Source organism: Amia ocellicauda, chromosome 18 (genome assembly GCF_036373705.1).
Source record: "Amia ocellicauda isolate fAmiCal2 chromosome 18, fAmiCal2.hap1, whole genome shotgun sequence".
NCBI lineage: Eukaryota > Metazoa > Chordata > Actinopteri > Amiiformes > Amiidae > Amia > Amia ocellicauda.
The window spans coordinates 9,729,859-9,751,980 of NC_089867.1; the positions used below are offsets into that span (position 1 = coordinate 9,729,859).

Below are 22,122 nucleotides of genomic sequence, written 5' to 3' on the forward strand. Positions count from 1 at the left end.
GCAAAATCTGTGGACTTGATCAGTAGGTAAAGCACTTTTTTTTTTTTTTTTTTTAAGACACGTTTTAAGCCGGAGAAATTGTCAATCGTTTCATTTGGTTCCCACCCCCATTCACTCATGTGCAATCCTGATTTTCCTCCTTCACGTGACTCAATCTGCTTTGAATGTTCTCTCGTTTTCCAGAGGGCTCAATAATTAATCAGTCATCTCTCGCTATAGGGTTCACAGGAATGCTGATAAATCCCTGGACATGATTCATTTTGCATTAACATGTCTTTCATATCCTGGCATCAAGGGCCAAGGTGATGCATCTTGATACATTTTTTTTTAATAGGGCTTACACACATTCCTCACAAATACTATAAAGGAGTGGTGTGGTGTTGAGTTTAGGTTAGTCACTCACTAATTACTTACCTTGAATACTTTGCGGTTTGGTTTCCCTCTGTTTGCCAAGATCACACTTCTCTAAAAAGTATACAATCCATGCTCTAATATGAAAATAAATCGGTAAACCAGCTTTTCCACTTTTTTTTCTTATTTGCTAACTCCAGCCTTTATTGTTATTGTCGTCGTCATCATAAACTCCTGAAAGACAGAACAAGAAGGCTGGGAAAACTTTCTTGGATGAACACATTGTCAGAATGTTTTTTTCCGTCTTTTACTATAGTTTGAATCTCAGCATGAGAAATGGTACTCTGTGTGACAAAATAGCTGTCCTGCTGTAGAAATTGAAGTGGAAGTTCTTGTAAAATACAAAGCATTGGACTGTGTGAGCGCCATGCAGACACAACAAAAAGAACACCCCCGTGCGCTTGTTTAGATAGAGGTACAGACGCCAGCTCCGCACAGTGTAGACAGCAGGCCTGATTGCGGGCCCACTTGGAATTCTTTGGGGAGGGCCAAGATCGATGGCTGGATCTTTAAACACACGTCTTTAAATTGCTGTTAATCCCGGCGGGGGTGAGTTTAAATGAGTGCCTCTTTTTAAAAGGGTACTTCATAACACAAGGGCTTAAATTAAGAACATGCAGCTGGGGCACATCTGGAGTTGATATCCCTGCCTCTTAGTGTCAGACGGACACTGGTACTTGAGGTCAGTTGGCGGGTAAAATGGGTCACTACGTGCTCCTCTCAATAGAGCCTGTCAGACAAAGGAGTAAATAACACTTGAATTGTCTCCTGCTGCGGACTGTGCTGCCACAATGAAAAGGGTATTCAGATATGAAGTGCAATGAAAAGCGGAGAAGTAAAAAAAAAAAAAAAGAAAAAGAAAAAATAGATCCATGGGTTGAGATGAAAATAAGCTGAATTTGTGTATTCATTTTCAGTAATGCTTAAAATGCAACCTGAAGGCTCAGTGGTTCTGCAGATGTCACCCATTACTGCAAAGTTCAGTTGTAGATGCACTTACGATCCATTTTGGAGTAACAGGGCTAGTAGTACATGTGAGTGCATTACAGGTATACAGCCATTTGAATCCTGTGACTGAATGCATATGCTGCATGTGCATTGACACTGCAAATGTGAAGACTTTGATTAATGTGTTTGTGATCTTCCCAAGACAAACTGCATTTAGTAGAAGTGGTACATTGGGGAGAGTGTCATTTTTTTAAAGTCTCATTCAATCCTTATAATTAATTTAACAATTAAGGTCACAGTAAAGTCACATGACATGAGCGCATGATGCAACTCTTCAATAGATATGAATTAAATGGTGTGGTTCCTTTGTTTTATATTAGCACACAACAGGTAGGGCTTTGTTCAGTTTGACTGACTTTGCTCCTTCAGTTTGTCCAACATTAGAGCGCTTTTGGGGTGGGACTCAGCAGCAGTGTAACACAGAAAGAAAGAGCCACAAAGAGCACGGTGAGAGTACATGTCTGGCACTATGCCCATCCCAGCACGGCACGTTAGTGGATTGCTGTGCCAGGCGACCGCTAATGAGTAACTACAGAAGTGCAGGTTCATCTTGTGAAGGAGTCTCGCTGCCATTTGGAGCTGGAAGGGAAGAGATCTGAGAAGCAGAGCTGCCTTATAGCGCTAATCAGTTAATTGCTGTGTGCGTGGTTCAGGGCATAGCGGTCAATCGACATTCATCATGACCCACGTCTGCTGTAGAGGCCTGAGCGGGAGTACCTATTTTAAATGGCTAATTACAAGTGCCCACCAGTAGGCTGGATACAGAGCTTATACATTGGAAACGGATTGAAAGCACATAGATAGTGAAAGGGTTGAAAGTACAATTTGTCACCAGTATAACAAACTTGCTGCTATAATCCAGGCGCTGCTTATTGAACGCAAACTGTGTCTTTAGCAGCAAAGGATATAGACAGAAATAGACGAGACTTTGCACATCTCCAAAAACCTCCCCCCAGATATACAAGTAAGCTTCAAATTTAACATTTTACCAATTGCAGCAAGCAAGTACCAGGAGCTTGTCCTGAGCTTTTACCGAGTGCATTTATGAAGCAAAAAAACCTGCTGGGAGAGGTTGAGGAAAATGGGCATTGCTGAAGCTGCCCATGAAAATGAAAAAAAGAAATGGCTTTGCAACACACTGTTATAGGGGTTGAGCTCTCTGCAGATTATTTTTCTTTTCCCTGCTGTAGCGTATGTAATGCCTGCAGCAGTTTAAATGAGATGAAAATATAAAATGTGCCATAGTTCTGGTGCAGCTTTTATTCTTCCAAAGTTTTCTTTTTGCAGTGTTCTCTGTCTGTCTGCTGACATAGCAGAACACTGTGTGAATAACAGGCCCTTTTGCAGTTGCTCTCACTCAGTGTCAAAGCGAGGCACGTTTGATTTCACAACAGAGGCTACTGGCTGTGGAAAATAGACAGAATTTTCCGGATTTTTTTTGTTTTGGAAAGTATGCCTTTGTGAATGACAACACATTGCAACAAACAAGGATGCGTTTGTTAGAAAGGGATTGGTAACTCAAAAGATCTGTTAGCCGTCTTTTGAGAGTCAGCGTTTTGCGACCATTGACTTCCAGCAATTGTGCTAAGCTAACGAAATGAAAAATTCAAATTTATGTGACTCCGGTTGAGTAAGACATCTGGTTAAAATGCCAAAATACAAAAACGTGTGTTTTTCCTTTGCAGAAATTATATAAATGTAAATTTGTGAACAATTAAATCCAGCCTCTCATTTCATTAGAGTAGTGAAAATCAATATATCTGCAAAAGGAGGTCCTCTTCTTTGGGATATTTTGGTTTAAGCTCTAAAATGGCTGATCTGTAGCAGCACCTGCAACTTACATAGTTTACGAAGTGTCATAGCTTAAAGCTGGAAGACTTTTAACAGGCATGTTTAATTTTTCAGCATTCGAATTGTGGGGGAAGGGAAGCTAAAGTATACTTCCAGGGTTCATCCGTTGATTAAAGTAATCAGATTGTGCATGAACACCATTGTGTCTCACAGCAGGCCTGCGGTGGTGCATTTGAAATAGCAACACTGTCTCCTGGAGCAACACTGGCCGGGTAGGTACCACAGTGGGCATGGAGAGCTATACTGCTTCTCGCCACTGTCTTCCTCGGCCTCCAGCTCTGATATACTGGAGAGGATAGGGCAGGCACTCCCCTGTGTTCTTTCTAGCCTCTTTCAGGCATTTCCCAGCAGGCAGTCTGAATCTTTGCTTGTACCGCTGCAGCTGCAGAGCGGAGATTGTAGCTCGCCATCTGATTTAGTGTCCTGGCTCGGAGATATATAGGGGAAAGGTATTTGCTGCAGTCGGCAATGAGGATGTGGGATGCAGCTGCACAGGGTGGAGTTGACTTACTTGAGTTGCTGACGGTCCAGGAGTCTGTTGTGATGTAAAAGCTGACGAAGCCGCAATAACATACCAAGCTGTTTTCCCCCCACACCTAATGTTTAGGAGACCAGTTTCTTATTTTTTTTACATTCCAACTGGGCTTTTAATCATGTAAATAGGGATTCCTAAGCAAGGGTAACTTGAATACTCAGCAGATGGAAGCTTTCATACCATGGATGCTAAAGAAATTCGCCTCTTAAGTGGTGCTAATGTTTCTGGATATGCGCTGTAGAACTGGAAAGATCGGGGGCTATCGAACCACAGGTAGCACTTGCAGCTGTAGTGCCCTGCTGATAAAGTATTCTTCCTCCAGCTGTATAAAGTGATTGTGCATGTTGCAATTCATGATCTTGACATATTTCAGAAGCCAACCTTTGAGGTCATTATAGCAGACTGAGCCCATGCGGAGAAGGTCATTGTTGGCTGTTGATTGAGACTTATAAGAAGCTAAGTGTGTGGAAAAAGCTTTCTATAAGCATTAGTAATTTATTTGTGGTCAAAGTTTTCTTCAAGGAGATATGAGACAATTGTGTTATTAAAGGAATCGAACCTTTGGAAGGATGGTACTATGATAAAACATAATGTACTGTGCTGTTTTCTAACAAGACAACGCTATTTATTTAGCTTAGATGACATTCTCTTTGGTTAAAGTGTAGCATGTCAGTTTCTGTTGTGACTGTGTGTTTCTAGCTCTGTGAATAATGTGGCTTCAGGCTTTACTTGTGATGTGTTAGAATTAATTGTTCTTTGAATGCTTTTCAGGCTATATTCAAATGTACTCCTTTTCTTTTTTAGAATTTTTTTTTTTGTCAAGTTGTAGCCTAACTTCACTAAGGTGCACTGTTTCAGAATGAAATGGTAGACCACTCATCTAAATGTGTGATGACTGATCGATGCAGTGGAAGAATTTATTTTGTGTCTGCCTAATTATGCATTTATTTAATTACATATTTACTTTTTTGTGGTTTTGTGCAGTTAAGCACATGAGACTCTGAGCCCATCGGGATTAAAATAACATCCCTTACAGTCTGACAGTAAATCCACTGTGGTGAAACATCTTTTCACAAATGGTTTGTCTTTCTTTCTGTAGATATTGAAGTTGTCTCACAATGGCAACACAATTATGCAACCCTTTGCCTCGTGCCAAGAGAGATTCTTGCAATTTTTCAAATCCTTCTAGATCAGATAAACAAGGTTCATGTCTCTGCCTAATGTAAGGTCTAGTTGGCTTCTTTCATGTGTCACTTTAAGGCATTTCACCCCTTTACGGTACATTTACTGTTCCCTTTGAACACATGCACTATCAGTGCTGCTCAATGCTAACTCCACAGTAGTTGTAATCAGTCACTTCATGCCTCTGTTTTGTTTGATTCAGCCAGGCATTGTTTGCTTTAATTTTCACTTGTGCAATATTAAAATTGAGACCACTGACAATGCACACCCCTGCAATAGCAGCAGCCATTATCTTGCTCGGAATGCTGGGTAATCCTTAACATTCTAAAACTGCAGACTAAAATCTTTGTCCTTTGTTTGGTCTTTCTACAGATATATGGAGCTTGGGAGTGATTCTGTTCATGCTAGTATGCGGGCAGCCTCCATTCCAGGAAGCCAACGACAGCGAGACCCTCACCATGATCATGGATTGCAAATACACTGTGCCATCCCACGTCTCCAACGACTGCAAAGAGTAAGTGCCAGGAGGGGCGAGGTTTTCTATTATGTCTTCTCAGTTTGTCCTTGTGGGACAAAACTGCAGATTTAATTTGCATTGCCTCTTATATATATTTACCACTACTATACAAAAGGGATTCAACGTTTTAATTATGTACTGAAATAATAAACCTCTCGAGGGAATTCACAAAATATTTGAAAAAAATCCCATCTAGAAAGTGAAATGTTAAGTTGCTTTAATTGTTCCTTTCTAACTTCCCTAAGAGAATACAGTTTAAAAGTAGGATGTCTGATATCTTACTGGGAATATGTCATTATGATAGCAGTAGTTAAAACTTATCATTGGATTTGGTAACATCTGCACAGTCCTGTGACACTATCCCAATTGACTGGAAAAAAAATAATTGTATTTTAAATTATCTGTGGAATAGTCAAGTTTTCTAAACTTTATTGAAAGCCTGTTTTATTGCACACAAGCACTCCTAATAGCAGACCAATTTTATATACCACTAGGAGACTTAACATTTGTAAATACACATTGAACGGATGTTGTGTTGTGATGCTGTGGGCACTTTTTGGTGAACAGTTAACACAGTTGTAGTCTCAGCTACCTAAAAGTCATACACAATTGCCTATTTCAAATTCTGGGCCTCATCCCGTCCTTGCATTAGTGGCCTGAAGTTCAGAAGACTGAATGTATGGAGTTATTACATGTTGCAGCCATTAACTGTAAAAGGATTGAATCAATCACTACGTAATGAATGGCTTGCTCTATGGCTTCTGTTTGCATTTGCTGCTGCAAAAAAGGTAAAGATTTATGATCCAGACTGGAAGTTTACAGCTATTCTTGAGGTACGATTCTTTTATAACACCGGCTACAGCTGCCTGTATATGGCATGTGCGAACTGAGAATCATGCATCAAGTGATTCATTCGATGGAAATCGCAAGTCGTGTAATCCATAAAAGCCAGGAGCAGGTGAGTGTATTTAAGATTCTCATCCATATTTTAGAGGGGAAGGTTATTGTGCACCAGATTGTGTTGTATTTTTAAGGAGCGTGTGAAATTAGAGTAGTGAGGCAGTTTTTCTTTTCCCTCACAAATGCTGTTTAGACGTCTGTTTGTACATCATCTAACTCATGAGTGCTGGAAGGCAGCCATCAAATCTTTATTTATATCCAGTCAATTTTGTCTGGCCTTTAAAGTTGCTCAAATCAGAGCCTTACTGTTAGATATTTGTAATCTCTGCAGATTTTAATTTTAGCTCAGTATAAAAAGAAAAAGTCAGACCAGTGCTCATTGCTTCAGGGCTGGCTGACTGCTGCCCTGGAAATATACTCTCCACAGCTGATGTGATTGCTGACAAAGTTCTCCACTCCTGTCAATTGTCAATGTTGCAAATCATATATCCCAGTTCTTAATGTGACGAGTGGTGACTAGCACAGACCCAGCACTTCCTTACTTACTCAAGATTGATAAGCCATATTTACTCTGGGGGGTGATATATAAATTGTATTTGAGTACTAGATTGTACAAAAATTTAGCATGAAATTAAAAATTAAATGTTTAGCCTAGCTCTTTTTCCTCCTTCTTTCCAGTTTGTCTGTCTATGCTCTATACTGTGCTGGGGTTTTGACAGGAGTAACTGGATAATGTCAGGCGCAGTGTTCCCCTGCCACACTGAATTTTGGAGCTAATGCAAAACAGACGCTTTCCTGACAAGGTTGTGCTGCTTTGCACAGTGTGAGACTTTGCAGGATGCAGTTTTCTGCTACAGGTTGTTGACAGCAAGCGATTGCATTTCGTCAGTCTAGATGAGTTATTTTTCAAACCGACCCAGGGTCCCAATGGAGGTCTTCATTCTGCCCTTCATTGGATACGATAGCTTGTTTTGCTTGACTAATATCTGCCCAGTATACCATGTTATAACATGATGGACTCTAGAGTAGTTTTATAAATGCATGTACTGTAATCCCTCATTATACGAGCGTAACTTTCTTTGAAAACTGTTCGTTATGTGAATCTTGTATAACAGAAATGAAATCCCCATTGATTTCCATGGTTTAAACACCTAAAGTTCCCCATAATAAAGGACAGAATGGTATCTAAAAATTAAATAATTGAAATTCTTGTGTGAATTATGAAAGAAATTTGCATAAAGTAGGCCCTAAATCTCTATGCATGAGTCCCCCACACCTATCATGGTATTCGAAAATGTACATTATATTAATGAAATTGTAAAAATGCTAACAATTAATAACACACTTATGAAAAAGAAAATGAAGAGAATATTAAATATAAAAGACATTAACACATCATTTCAAATAAAAGGAGATCGCAGAAGAGAAAAGGTTACAACTCCTGATGGCACATCTTTAATTGATGAACAATGTCTTAATCCTAAAGTAACAACAGGCACCAAGAAAGGTGGAGACTTTGTAATTTGTGACGTACGTCTTGCGCAGATGCAATACAATCAACTGGTTTGCGAATTCCCATCTTGTAAGAGCGAAAATATGACTGCTTTATGGAAAAACGGATATTAATTTGTCTCGTATAACTGGAATCTCATATATTGATAGCTTGTTTAGCGAAGGGTTAATGTTTTTGTTTTATATATTGAGTTAAATTAAGAATGGAACAGTTTCCAACTAAATTCAAAAAGGTCTGCCTGTGTCTTGATCGCTGAATATATGAAGCCATACAGTAATAGTGAAGACTTCACTGTCAGGATTAACTGGGAGCTGCACAGGCATTCGTTTACAGCACAGCATAGTGGACGTGATCAGATTCAGGGTCATTATAACTTTCAGATTAATTTAATGCATTACAAAATGTTCTTTGCTCTTTTATTGTGTAGCTTTATTACAGGTGCCTTGAAATTATTTTTAGCAGAGGATTGATTACCTGTACTCCTGTAGCAGATGCCTTTCATATCTCTCCTTCCTGGGTATTTATAAGGCAGCCCTGTCATTTATATATTTACTTCACACAGGACATTTACAAGTTGAATTAATATTCAACCCCAGGTGTGCTAAAATGCCAGCAGTCTGCTTGCCACATTTTCAGACTGGTTTAAGGGTTTTTAATGATCAAAACTGGTTTCCAATTAATTTGAAGACCTAGAGGTGATGTCCCATAGAATGTATATGGACTGTAAATTCTATTAATGAAGCAATGAAACTGTCCTTGCTGGTAATAACAACAAACGCATGGCTTGCTTCAGTGTTTTCATAACAGGGTGATAATTATCCCAGGTTATATTTAGACAATTTGGAGATCTACTAAACAAGTTTTGAAATGTTAACGACCAGGCACAGGTTGGAGGATTAGTATCCGGCTAATTGGCTTTTGGCTGCCGTTTGACCTTTTTGAATGATGTTTCTCGAGGAGCAGCGAGTGGGGGGGTGAATTGTTCGGGTTTGTTGTACTCTGCTTTTATGAGCCGTCTGCTGTGATCACTCTGTGTTTGATCTGGTTGTTGAGGACCTAATGTAAACCATCCTAGCTAAATGTTTGATATCCGTACTGTTTTAATAGTCTACTGCCCTACTGTTCTAGATAATATCTGATAAGAGCTTTCTCAAAACGTAAGAAGAATCTGAGATTACTTCATTTTTCACATTTCTTCTCCTCTGTTGTTCCGACAAAGATTCCATCTGAGGTGCAATTCATTTCACTCATTTTCATGTTGTTGCACAGCTTTGTGGATGGACTGGATGCGTGCTGGGCCACAATCTGAAGTATACAGTTTTACGTTTCATTATGTATTTTACACTTTGACTTCAAACTGGGTGGGGAAGCCTCACAAACCTTTAGACCTGTCTCACCACGCAACAACCTATCTTGACAGCACAGATAAAAGGCAATATGGAAATTAATTTCTGTAGGAGATATATATAAATAACATTATGGCCAAATATTTGCATGGCACATAGATCTTTTCATTTGTGGTGAGGTAAGCCTGTCTATTGTGTGAAGTTATCGAATTTAAAATGTTGAAGCAAACTTAAAGCCCTCCAGGTTCATTTTTGCTACTGCTGAAATATTGATTACATTTTCATTAATGCAGTGCTAAGCTAGGCTTGTGTTCGTTCATATTCTCTGACTGGGGCAACAAATACTGCTTTGTGTAAGAAAGGGTAGTCATTGTGCACTTCAGCTGCTTGCAGGCAACAACACACCTAAATGTAAAGAAAGGTATATAAATGCTGCTAGTGAAATAGCAATCTGTATAATTGCAGATATAACACACTGTATTTTCAACACCTGGGTGCAGCTGCTGAGTTAAATTTACATTCCCGTCATTATAATATGCTAATACTCCCCACTGCCTGTTCTCTTTATTAAGTGGATTTACTTTCAAACCCGAATAATCCAAAATAATGTTTATTTTTTGTGACTTCCCTGGGACATTCTAATGTTTTTTTTTTATTTTTTTATAAGCATGTTAATTTAATACAGTGCAAATTTAAAATAATGTTTGCTTAGCATGTAGACTGTAGCTGTTCCATAGAGGATTTGGTTTCTGTGAGTTCAGTGTTGTTCTAAATACCATCAGGGCTGTACGTGTGTGTTTGAAGTAATTTTCAAGCGAAACTGAAAAAGTGAAGCTTAATTGGACTTGTGTTAACAGGAACTAAGCACTGAACTGTATATTTGTTTGTTTTGTAGCACAGTGATTGAAACATGAGAAGTGTTGTTTTTTCCACTCACTTCATTTTCTGATTGAAATGCATGAAGATCGATGGCGTTGAACAACCAAGATAACAGCATGATGTCTGTCCTTCTTAGAAACAAGTGCACATGTTTGATAAAGTGCCCGTATTTGTGATTTCTTCCAACAGACCAGCACATTTCTTCTTTCTCATGACAGTGATGGAGAACAGATAAGAAATGTGGCCGGCAAACAAGATATTGTGTCTTGATAGATGGCAAATGAAATGTCAAGCTGATGAAGACTGAAGCAGTTGTCAAGTCTGTTATAAATTAACATCACTGCCATCATAATTAAATAAACAACCAATTCAGGGCAAAGCTTCCTTTTATTATTATTTTTCCAGTAATTCACTTTTTAATTATTAGCATTAAGTCGAGAAGGACCCAAAGTACCTTTTGTTTCCACCCCTAGTTCAGAAATAGAAATGTTTTTCTTTTTTTCCAGCTCCCACTCCTGTGTAATTACATGCAAATTATACTGCCATCAAGCTTCAGATTAGGGAAAGGGCTCTTTGACTGAGTCAGGGGCTGATTGGCGTTCATTCATTATGCATGTACATGTTTATGAGAAAGCTTTGAATATAAAGCTTGCCCCAAGAGAAAACTTTTTTTTTTTTTTTTTTTGCAGACTTTTAAAAAGATATCAGTGTGCAGTTGTTGTTGTTTTTTTCTCTATGATTTTCAGTGGCTCCAGTCATATTGCTGTTAAAATCAAACATCTGCTGCAGGTCACTAAGTGAGCGTGCCTCCCCCCTCTGCACACATCACCACAGAGCTTTAATGTCACTTAATTGCCACACAGTATAGGCCTAGGCGAGATGTTTTGCTTTGAGTCAGTTGTGTGACTTCTTGAGGTCGGATTATAGAGTCACAAGGGAGGAGTGTGGTTTAGGATATTGACTTTCTTTACTTAGGTGTTGTCCATGTACCACTTTGTTACGTAAGGGTCCCATTTACTATAACCCTGACACATATTTCTGTGTGGTTTTAAACAACAGTCCATAATAAAGGAGTGATTACTATTTAAGACTGTTTTTTCCACCCATAAGATAATTCCTCTGGATTTGTATATTTCTGTATATTGAAATGTGATAAATTGGCACCAGCAGGACACATTCATATGATAGGCAATCACAGCATTCACATCAAGATGCTTTTATTAACTGCAGTGAAGTGTTAATCTGAAGAATTTGTTGGGGAAACGAGTGTTTAGGTATACGGAAGGGTTGTAATGATCTTGACCTGCAGCCAGATTTTGAAACTATTATTTTTTTGTTCTCACAGTTTTGTCAGGAAAAGGATGTCACCACCAACATGTTAATGCTGGGGTCATCTGTGAAAACTGAAAAAATAAACCGAGAAGGGTGGAAAGTTCTCCCGTGTTATTCTTATTTAATTATTTATTTATTATAAATCCGTGCGTCAGGAAGGGGTTTGGCATTCCAAGAAGTGAGCTATAATTATCTGTTGCCGGGTCGCTGTCCTCACCCAAGAGATATAATCAAAATACAAGAAGCATGGGCATGGAGACACAGTGACATCTGCCTCTCACCTCTTTCTGCCACGACACTGGCAGTAACCGAGAGAAACCTCAATGAGGAGACGACATGGCAGTTCTGTTACATAAGAGGAGTAGACTTTGATTGAATGTGCCATTGCCCGAGGTTGTTGTGTTCGATATGAATTTCCATGCACTCTGGCGGAAAGTATTTAATTATGTAGGACCAACAACCTGCAGATCCTTTTGACCAACGTGTAGGGATTGCCGGCACTTTCTTGACTGAACTATAGATCAAAATCAAACATTTAATTAATTGAAAGTGTGTTTATACATTTGAATAATTCAATATTATAATTAATTGAATATTTTAAAACTAATTAAAATAAAGTTTACCTACACAGTTGGTCCTAGCTTCTCCCGAGTGTGTGTGGAGGCTGTTCCTCCTCGGTTGGTGGTGTATCAGACATAATGAGAAATGACTGTGTCGTTATTAAAAAAATGTAGCGCATTCTTATCAGCCGGTGCCATTTTGTAGATATGCATGAAATCTGAGTCCTGTGGGGCTGCTTTTCCTGACAAGGCTGATTTCTGTAAAGAGACAAACTGAGGGATGATTGTGTAAGACAAATAGGCCATGCTGGTGATGGACGTGCAACGAAGGCTGTGTCTGAGCTCTTTCATAACAAGGTATACGTCTAGCAGGTCTCTTTGAATTGGCTGTTTTGTCTTGGTTTTTGTGTGTGTGTGTGTGTGTGAGATCATATTGCATCGGGTTAACTTCAGTTCAGTATTGATGACAGAAAGGTTAGTGGTAGAACACATTTGTCAGTGTTAATTCTCCGCAACAGATGTTTTTATTTATTTTTTACTGTTGAACAAGAAGCGTGTGATCGTGGCACTCGTGGGGGGCATTTTCATTTACATTTAAGAGAACTGAAGTATCAATATTAAATGGTATTTCTTTTCACAGGCATTCTTCTGCAGTATGCAATGGGGGATACAATAATCAATATTTGTAATTATCATGTATCATAACTGCCCGTAAAGTAGTTTTTAAAGAGCACTTTTAAAGCATGCGCATCTGAATCCAGTCGAGCATCTTTGGGATGTGCTGGCCAAACAGGTCCGATTCATGGAGGCCCCACCTCGCAACTTACAGGACTTAAAGGATCTGCTGCTAATGTCTTGGTGCCAGATACCACAGCACACCTTCAGAGGTCTAGTGGAGTCCATGCCTCGATGGGTCAGGGCTGTTTTGGCGGCAAAAGGGGGACCTACACAATATTAGGCAGGTGGTCATAATGTTATGGCTGAGCGGTGTATATTATTTTTTACATACAATTTCCCATTTATACAGCAGGGTTTTTACTGGAACAATTTAGGTAAAGTACCTCGCTCAAGTGTGCAAGAGCTATTGAACCCACAACCTTCCCCTTGGGAGTCCAGAGCCCTAACTGGTACTCCACACTGCTGCCTATATATATATATATATATATATATATATATATATATATATATACAGTGGGGGAAAAAAGTATTTGATCCCCTGCTGATTTTGTACGTTTTCCCACTGACAAAGAAATGATCAGTCTATAATTTTAATGGTAGGTGTATTTTAACAGTGAGAGACAGAATAACAACAAAAAAATCCAGAAAAGCGCATTTCAAAAAAGTTATACATTGATTTGCATGTTAATGAGGGAAATAAGTATTTGATCCCCTATCAATCAGCAAGATTTCTGGCTCCCAGGTGTCTTTTATACAGGTAACGAGCCGAGACTCTCTTAAAGGGAGTGCTCCTAATCTCAGCTCGTTACCTGTATAAAAGACACCTGGGAGCCAGAAATCTTGCTGTTTGATATGGGATCAAATACTTATTTCCCTCATTAACATGCAAATCAATTTATAACTTTTTTGAAATGCGCTTTTCTGGATTTTTTTGTTGTTATTCTGTCTCTCACTGTTAAAATACACCTACCATTAAAATTATAGACGGATCATTTCTTTGTCAGTGGGCAAACGTACAAAATCAGCAGGGGATCAAATACTTTTTTCCCTCACTGTATATATATAAATATAATACAATATACAATATACAATATACACTGTACTGTACTGATACAAATCAGAAAATTGCTATGCTTGCTTGTGTTGTAACTTAAGTGTCAAAGACCAACGGTTAGTTCCCTGAGGTCTGTACAGTGGGAGGGAGAAATAAAATGACTCAGGCAGTAGGGTTAAGTCCTCTCTTCTAACAAGTGAAATGTATTTTGTAGGAACCCTCCAGTAGCCTAAGAAAACCACCAGGCACTTGGCAACATTTGCTTTTTCTGTGTTTTTCTTTTTTCTTTCTGAATTCAAAAGGCACAGGTTGTGTGGGTAGACATTAAGTTACAGAGAATCATGTTTTTGAAGTAGGCATTGCTACTATATTAGGTATTTTAAAGCTTTATATATATATATATATATATATATATATATATATACACACACAAAAAAGATTTGAATTGCGTCGCAATAGGGTTTATAGCTTAAACCTCTTTTCCTTCCACTGCTGAACTCTTCTACACGAGGCGTTTGTGCAGGTCTTTTTAATGGCAAGATATCTTGCTAAATGTGTGCTGTAAGTCATATAGGTATAAAACAAATCTGTTTCTGGAATCCTGTTGGTCATCTGTCTCTACCAATAACTGTCTTAGATTGTACTGTCTTAAAGGGTAGCTTCATTTAGGGGGTTTTGTTAGGTTTCAGAACCCTGGCTTCAGGTATGTATTAGGATGCAGACAAGCAGAAAGTCTGTGTGCACTTTCTCTCATCCTGATGAGATTTTCCAATCGCCTGCTGAGGACTGTCTAGATAAGAGGTGACAGGAGATGGAGGCTTGTCTCTTGTAGTTAGACAGCCTTCCAACCTCTGGAGGGCAGCGTGCCGACGGAGGGGAGCGGGGACTGGTGCGGGTGTCACGCTGAGTTGCAGCAGGGTCTTAAAAGTGCCCAGACAGATGTCAAATGTCTTATTTGTTTCTTAGCGGGAAGTTTTAGGAACATATGGCAATTGTTTGAAAACTCAAGTCTTGCAGCATACAGACAAAAATTATAATTTAAAGAACATAAGAAAGTTTACAAATGAGAGGAGGCCATTCTACCCATCGTGCTCGTTTGGTGTCAATTAATAACCGAGTGATCCAAGGATCCTATCCAGTCTATTTTTAAATGTTCCCAAATTTTCAGCTTCAACCACATCGCTGGGGAGTTTGTTCAGATTGTGACAACTCTCTGTGTGAAGAAGTGTCTCCTGTTTCCAATCTTGAATGCCTTGAAGCCCAATTTCCATTTGTGTCCCCGGGTGCGTGTGTCCCTGCTGATCTGGAAAAGGTCCTCTGGTTTGATGATGTCGATGCCTTTCATGATTTTGAAGACTTGAATCAAGTCCCCATGTAGTCTCCTCTGTTCCAGGGTGAAAAGGTTCAGTTCCTCAGTCTCTCAGTAGGACATTCCCTTCAGACCTGGAATAAGTCTGGTTGCTCTTTAGAGCAGTGATATCTTTCTTGAAGTGTGGAGCCCAGAACTGTACACAGTATCCAGATGAGCTCTAACGAGTGCATTGTACAGTCTGAACATTACTGCCCTTGTTCTCAATTCTACACTTTTGACAATATACCCTAACATCCTATTTGCCTTTTTTAATTCTTCCCCACATTGTTTGGATGGAGAAAGTGAGGAGTCGACATAGAGTCCTAGGTCTTTCTCATGTGTTACTTCATCCAGTTCTATTCCTCCCATAGTGTAATTATAGTGGACATTTCTGTTACCTGCATGTAATACCTTGCACTTGTCCACATTGAATTTCATCTGCCAGGTGTCGGCCCACAACTGAATATTATCTAAGTCCCTTTGATTAACCTGTGCTGCCGAGATTGTATCTGCTGAGCCACCTATTTTAGTATCATCTGCAAATTTGACAAGTTTGCTAACTATCCCAGAGTCCAGATCATTAATATATAGTGGCAAGAACAAGTATGTGAACCCTTTGGAATTACCTGGATTTCTGCATAAATTGGTCATAAAATGTGATCTGATCTTCATCTAAGTCACAACAACAGACAAACACAGTCTGCTTAAACTAATACCACACAAACAATTATATGTTTTCAATTTTTTTATTGAACACACCGTGTAAACATTCACAGTGCAGGGTGGAAAAAGTATGTGAACCCTTGGATTTAATAACTGGTTGACCCTCCTTTGGCAGCAATAACCTCAACCAATCGTTTCCTGTAGTTGCAGATCAGACCAGCATAGCGGTCAGGAGGAATTTTGGACCATTCCTCTTTATAAAACTGTTTCAGTTCAGCAATATTCTTGGGATGTCCCGTGTGAATCGCGCTCTTGAGGTCATGCCACAGCATCTCAATCGGGTGGAGGTCAGGACTCTGACTGGGCCACTCCAGAAGGCGTATTTTCTTCTGTTGAAGCCATTCTGTTGGTTTATTTCTGTGCTTTGGGTCGTTGTCCTGTTGCATCACCCATCTTCTGTTGAGCTTCAGTTGGCAGACAGATGACCTTACATTCTCCTGCAAAATTTCTTGATAAACTTGGGAATTCATTTTTCCATCGATGATATCAACCTGTCCAGGCCCTGAGGCAGCAAAGCAGCCCCAAACCATGATGCCCCCTCCATCATACTTCACAGTTGGGATGAGGTTTTGATGTAGGTCTGCTGTGCCTTTTTTTCTCCACACGTAGTGTTGTGTGTTCCTTCCAAACAACTCAACTTTGGTTTAATCTGTCCACAGAATATTTTGACAGTAGTGCTGTGGAACATCCAGGTGCTCTTTTGCAAGCTTCAGACGTGCAGCAATGTTTTTTTTGGACAGCAGTGGCTTCCTCCGTGGTGTCCTCCCATGAACTCCATTCTTGTTTAGTGTTTTACGTATCATAGACTCATCAACAGAGCATGTTAGCATGTTCCAGAGATTTCTGTAAGTCTTTAGCTGACACTCTAGGATTCTTCTTAACCTCATTGAGCATTCTGCGCTGTGCTCTTTCAGTCATCTTTGCAGGATGGCCACTCCTAGGGAGAGTAGCAACAGTGCTGAACTTTCTCCATTTATAAACAATTTGTCTTACCGTGGACTGATGAACATCAAGGCTTTTAGAGATACTTTTGTAACCCTTTCCAGCTTTATGCAAGTCAACAATTCCTAATCTTAAGTCTTCTGAGAGCTCTTTTGTTTGAGGCATGGTTCACATCAGGCAATGCTTCTTGAGAATAGCAAGTTCAAAATGTTTGTGTGTTTTTTATAGGGCAGGGCAGCTCTAACCAACACCTCCAATCTCGTCTCATTGATTGGACTCCAGGTTAGCTGACTCCTGACTCTAATTAGCTTTTGGAGAAGTCATTAGCCTAGGGGTTCACATACTTTTTCCACCCTGCACTGTGAATATTTACACGGTGTGTTCAATAAAAACATGAAAACATATAATTGTTTGTGTGGTATTAGTTTAAGCAGACTGTGTTTGTCTGTTGTTGTGACTTAGATGAAGATCAGATCACATTTTATGACCAATTTATGCAGAAATCCAGGTTCACAAACTTGTTCTTGCCACTGTAGATTAGAAAAAGCACAGGCCCTAGTACTGATCCCTGTGGAACTCCACTAACAACCTCACTCCAGTTAGAAGCGACTCCCTCTGTTTCCTATATGTCAACCAGTTCATAATCCATCTACTTACATTAACCTGAATGCCTACAGCTTCCAATTTGAGGATCAGTCTTTGGTGTGAAACTTAAATTTTATGTAATTTCATTTTTGACATATAATGCTACCCCACTACCTCTTCGATTTTGCCTGTCCCTCCTAAACTGTGTGTATCCTTTCAACTTGTATTCATCCACATCATTTTCTGTAAGCCATGTTTCTGTCACTCCTACAACATCATAGTCATACGCCAGCACTGTGGCTTCTAGGTCTAACATCTTGTTCCTTATACTCCTGGCATTGAGGTACAAACATTTCAGGACTTTCCTACTAGCAGTTTCCCTTTTTTTCTTTCTTTAGTGGAACATCTCCCATTGTCAGAGCTCCCTGCCCCCCTGGTCCCTAGTTTAAAAGATTCTCAATTACTCTGCACATACGCTCTCCCAATGCATTAGCCCCCCTTCTGTGTAGATGTAAACCATCCAGTTTGTTCAGGTCCCATCTAACTCAGAAGAAAGACCAATGCACCATACATCTAAAAGCCTCTTACCTACACCAAGATTTCAACCATGTGTTAAACTGTCTAACCTGTCCGAAGTATTTCGGATAAACTATTGTGGAGGTTCTGTTTGTTAGTTTCTTTCCTAACTAAATTTGTCTTGCAGAACTTTTTTTTGTCAATAGCAGCTTTAAGTACCGTTTTGTCTACCTGCCCCCAGTTCACACCTAACTGGCTCCAACTGGATCCACCTGGCACAACTCACTTCACTGAAATCGTGCTAGTCCTTGACTAAATCACCTTTCCTTCAACCTATTTACTTTCACCAACTCAGCAGCTGTACTGAATTGACTTAAATTAAGGCAAACTACAAGATTAACTTCAGTTAAGGTCAGATAAAACAAAATCAAGAATGCCAAGACTGTCTGAAACTAGGAACTCAACAAGATGGCTGCGTCTCACCTGTACTGTCCTGTCTATGGCAACTTGTAAATCCTTCCTAATCATCATCCCCCCACTCACACTTTCACTCACACTTGCACGCAATGCATGCACACAAACACACACACGCGCACACACACACACCCTGCTGCATCATTTTTTATTCTGAAGTTTCAGTACTAAGCAGAAATGTAATCTCTCCAGGAAAAAGGTTTTTTAATGCATCCTCTCTAAACGTCGTCAAGGTTTCCTCTGATCCACGGGAGCTCTCTCTCTCTAGAGCCATCTTATTAAACCATGGAAGTCACAAACAGTTTAAGTTTTTCTCCAGAGATGAATACTCCTGTCAAGTAAACTGATAGAAAACATCCAGTTGCACTCTGTGAATCGGTGACATCTCTGAGACTGTGAGAGCTTTCACTAGAAAGAAAAAAATACATTAGAAATGCTTTTATCCACAGGGATTGGTGGATTGTCTTTTTCTTTAGCTTGGAAATGAAAGGCTCTTTGCAGACCATGAATATTTTATTTAGGAAGGTGTAAACATTAATGAAATTTCATTTAGATCACAGCCCTCATCTCTATAAGGTTCTCCTTGCACCTACCGGTTGTGCTCTAGCTAAATTAAAGGAGGGGTTTTTGTATGGATGCATTACAATCTTGCCTTGGAACAATATCCTTTATTTCTCTAATCTATCACTCTCTAAAGACTGAGAAAGATGGTTATTAGGACCAATTATGTGAATAATAAGTTAAATTAGTCAACTCAGGGTGGCCCTTAAGCGACTTTGGCATCTTGGAGACCTTCAGCCATATTATAAACATCTCAATATAAACTACCTGGAATTACAATATAGATGGCCATCATCTTACATAGACTTTAGACCTACATGCCAATTAATAGTCAATAACTTTTGATACAGATTCATAAGCTAGACTAAAGTACTAAATATGCCTCCACTGGTTAGTATCTTTTGTCATATCTGTAATGTTATTTTAGAAAAAGGATCTACAAGAAGCTTCTTGTAGACAGTGCAGTAAATCACAGGGTCTTTGTGCACCAGTATAGCTGTATTTCTAGTTTAAAAATAAACCAAGATGGAGAGATTGCAGTAGTGTGTGATTAGTGCCAGCAAATAGTGAGGACTCTGTCATACTGAATACTGTGCACGAATCACAGAGGAATTGTCCTGTTTGACGGCACATGGAAACACTCTGTAATCATACGGTAAAAATCGTGTTTGTATACTATCGGCGTATTGGGCCGACCATCATCTACAGCGCTGCTTCAAAGTATGTGAACCATGGGGTGGTCTTTTCGCACGGGGGCTCACCTGCTCTAGTTACTCTTCTCGGTGGGAGCTGGTGTGTAAACATGCCGATGCACTGGCACTGTCAGTTTGACATCCCAGTGGGCAGCTGAAATGTAGGTTGCCCATCTGTTGGTGTAAAACACTCCAGGAGTATTGAAATGTCCAGTACTCCTGTTAGGCGGTTCACATCCATGCTATTGCAGGAGTCGAGTTAGGGCAAAGGCTAGGGACAAGGTTATGGTCTAGGTGGTGGTGTTATTATTTCGCAGATGCCAACATCATTTTCAGTCAAGGTAGGATGATCTACAGGTGTAATCTAAACAGTTGTGCCTTCAGTAGCAGCTGAACAACAGTAAGGGGCAGTTTAGGGCTCGACACTAAGGCCCAGGTAAATTCTGGAGTGTGACGCTGTTCTTCTCCCCCGTCTTCAGTCTGATCAACCGGATGCTGCAGCGAGACCCCAAGCGGAGAGCCTCCCTGGACGAGATTGAGAACCACGCCTGGTTGCAGGGGGTGGACCCATCGCCCGCCACCAAGTACAACATCCCCTTGGTGTCCCACAAGAACCTCTCGGAGGAGGAGCACAACAGCATCATCCAGCGCATGGTCCTGGGAGACATTGCAGACCGGGAAACCATTATCGAGTAAGGACCCAACACCTGGGAACACACTTCAACCAGTATTAATATTATTCTTAACTTTATTATTTTCTTTACTTTTTCTTTTTCATCGGTCTTGTCTGTCTGCAGCATTGCTCCTTTTTATCATTGTCAGTTTGGCATGCTAACTTACAGAGTTAGAGTAATTCTGATGAGACTTTCCAAACTAGATAAGGCGGAAATAAAAGCCCATTGGTGAAGGATGTTCTTTTCTGGACCATTTCCTGTTATTTGGCCATGGTCATTTATTCTCTGGGGTGACTGTATTTCTCTGTCACTGGAAGTAAGATTCCTCACTGAGGCAGCAAAGGAGAGTCAAATTAAAACAAACTGGGTCTAATTGTTCTGTGACTGATAGTTTCTTTCAGACCCCAAGTAAAAGTGGAAAACATGTTCTTAACACTTTCTCAGCAGTATCCTGTTGAATTGAGCTTTATAGACATTGCTGGTAGTATTGCCACCTTTTTGTCATATTAAGTTTGTCACACCTGAGAGAAATCTTCACAAGAGTAAATTTGGATTGTTAGATTAACAGTTGGTTCTGAGAAACTGTTAGAAATGATTCTCTTCAACACCTAGGAGTCTTTTTTTTTATCACAACAAAACTTGAACACTTGAGAAACAGCTCTGTTTGTTCACTTATATAATTCGAGAGGAAGGAAAGGTTTTCCCCCTTGTGGCTTTTGGACACTTGCCTTGTATGGTCTCTTGAGATTTGTTAAGGACTGTAAGCATTGTTGGTGGGTTGGAAGGTGATGTGATAAACAGTGACTTGCTGCAAAGGCCGCCAAGCAGACTGTCCCTGTAGTTGGGATATTCTAAATTATTGAGAAACCACCTGTCATTAATGGCTCTACCCTCCTTTCTCTCCTGAGGGCTTTGGAAACGAACAAGTACAATCACATCACTGCCACCTACTTCCTACTGGCCGAGAGGATCCTGAGAGAGAAGCAGGAGAAGGAGATCCAGAACCGCTCCTCCAGCCCCAGCAATATCAAAGCCCAGTTCAGGTATGTTCTGCCGCTTCAGGAAGATCGAGCACCATGCAGGCATTGGTAGAAGGAAACAGCCTTCCTTGACAAACTGAGCAGACAAATATGATTTAGAAGTGCCTCCCCTTTCCACTTGATCCTTGTATCCCACTTGCCCAGTCCCAAAGAGCAGCGATAAGATACTTCAAAAGAGAGGCACCGATTTAGATTTGAGTTAATGACTCCTTCATACATAACTATATCATTACTTTTATTGCAGTGGGCGATACATGTGGAAACCTTGAATTTCTGTGCATGGAAGCTCAACTGATCCAACAGACTTTCACACTTCTTCTTGCCACCGTCAAAATCAGTCCAAATTAGAAAACGAGTGTAAATGCACTTCTCATTAACCAACATGGCTTTATTAATACAGTGTGTGCAGTAATTAAATGTAATTCCTGTATGAAAATATACACTATTACACAATGTCTGGATTTGTAGGATTAGTAATTCCTTCAGTATATTACCCATGTTATTTTACTGAACGAAACACAAAATTCTGATGGTTTGTGCGTTAATGGCAGCACATTTTGTTTACGCTGCATGAAGACTTTCATTGTGCTGAGAGAGACAGACTCCCGAGGGACTTCCAGGACAGCTCTCAGACTTGCACAGTAGCAAATAGGGCAATTCAACACGAACTCCCATCAAATACAAGGGGAACAATTGAGTGAAAGCGCTGAAAAAGCTGTGAAATCCATTCAATTCTCAACAGCTTTTTGGTTTGTTGATTTGTTGTTGGTGTGAATTTGCAAGGCAAGGACTTTTTTT

At 39.9% G+C, this 22,122-nt stretch overlaps 1 protein-coding gene across 1 annotated transcript in view; it reads left to right on the forward strand.

Annotated features, from left to right (window-relative positions):
• snrka (SNF related kinase a) overlaps positions 1 to 22,122 on the forward strand; it is a 48,361-nt gene that overhangs the window by 20,577 nt on the left and 5,662 nt on the right. Inside the window, exons 3-5 of the mRNA XM_066691376.1 lie at positions 5,360 to 5,501; positions 20,090 to 20,302; positions 21,193 to 21,327. Of these exons, the coding sequence (XP_066547473.1) occupies positions 5,360 to 5,501; positions 20,090 to 20,302; positions 21,193 to 21,327 (490 nt within the window). The remainder of the gene's footprint in view (positions 1 to 5,359; positions 5,502 to 20,089; positions 20,303 to 21,192; positions 21,328 to 22,122) is intronic.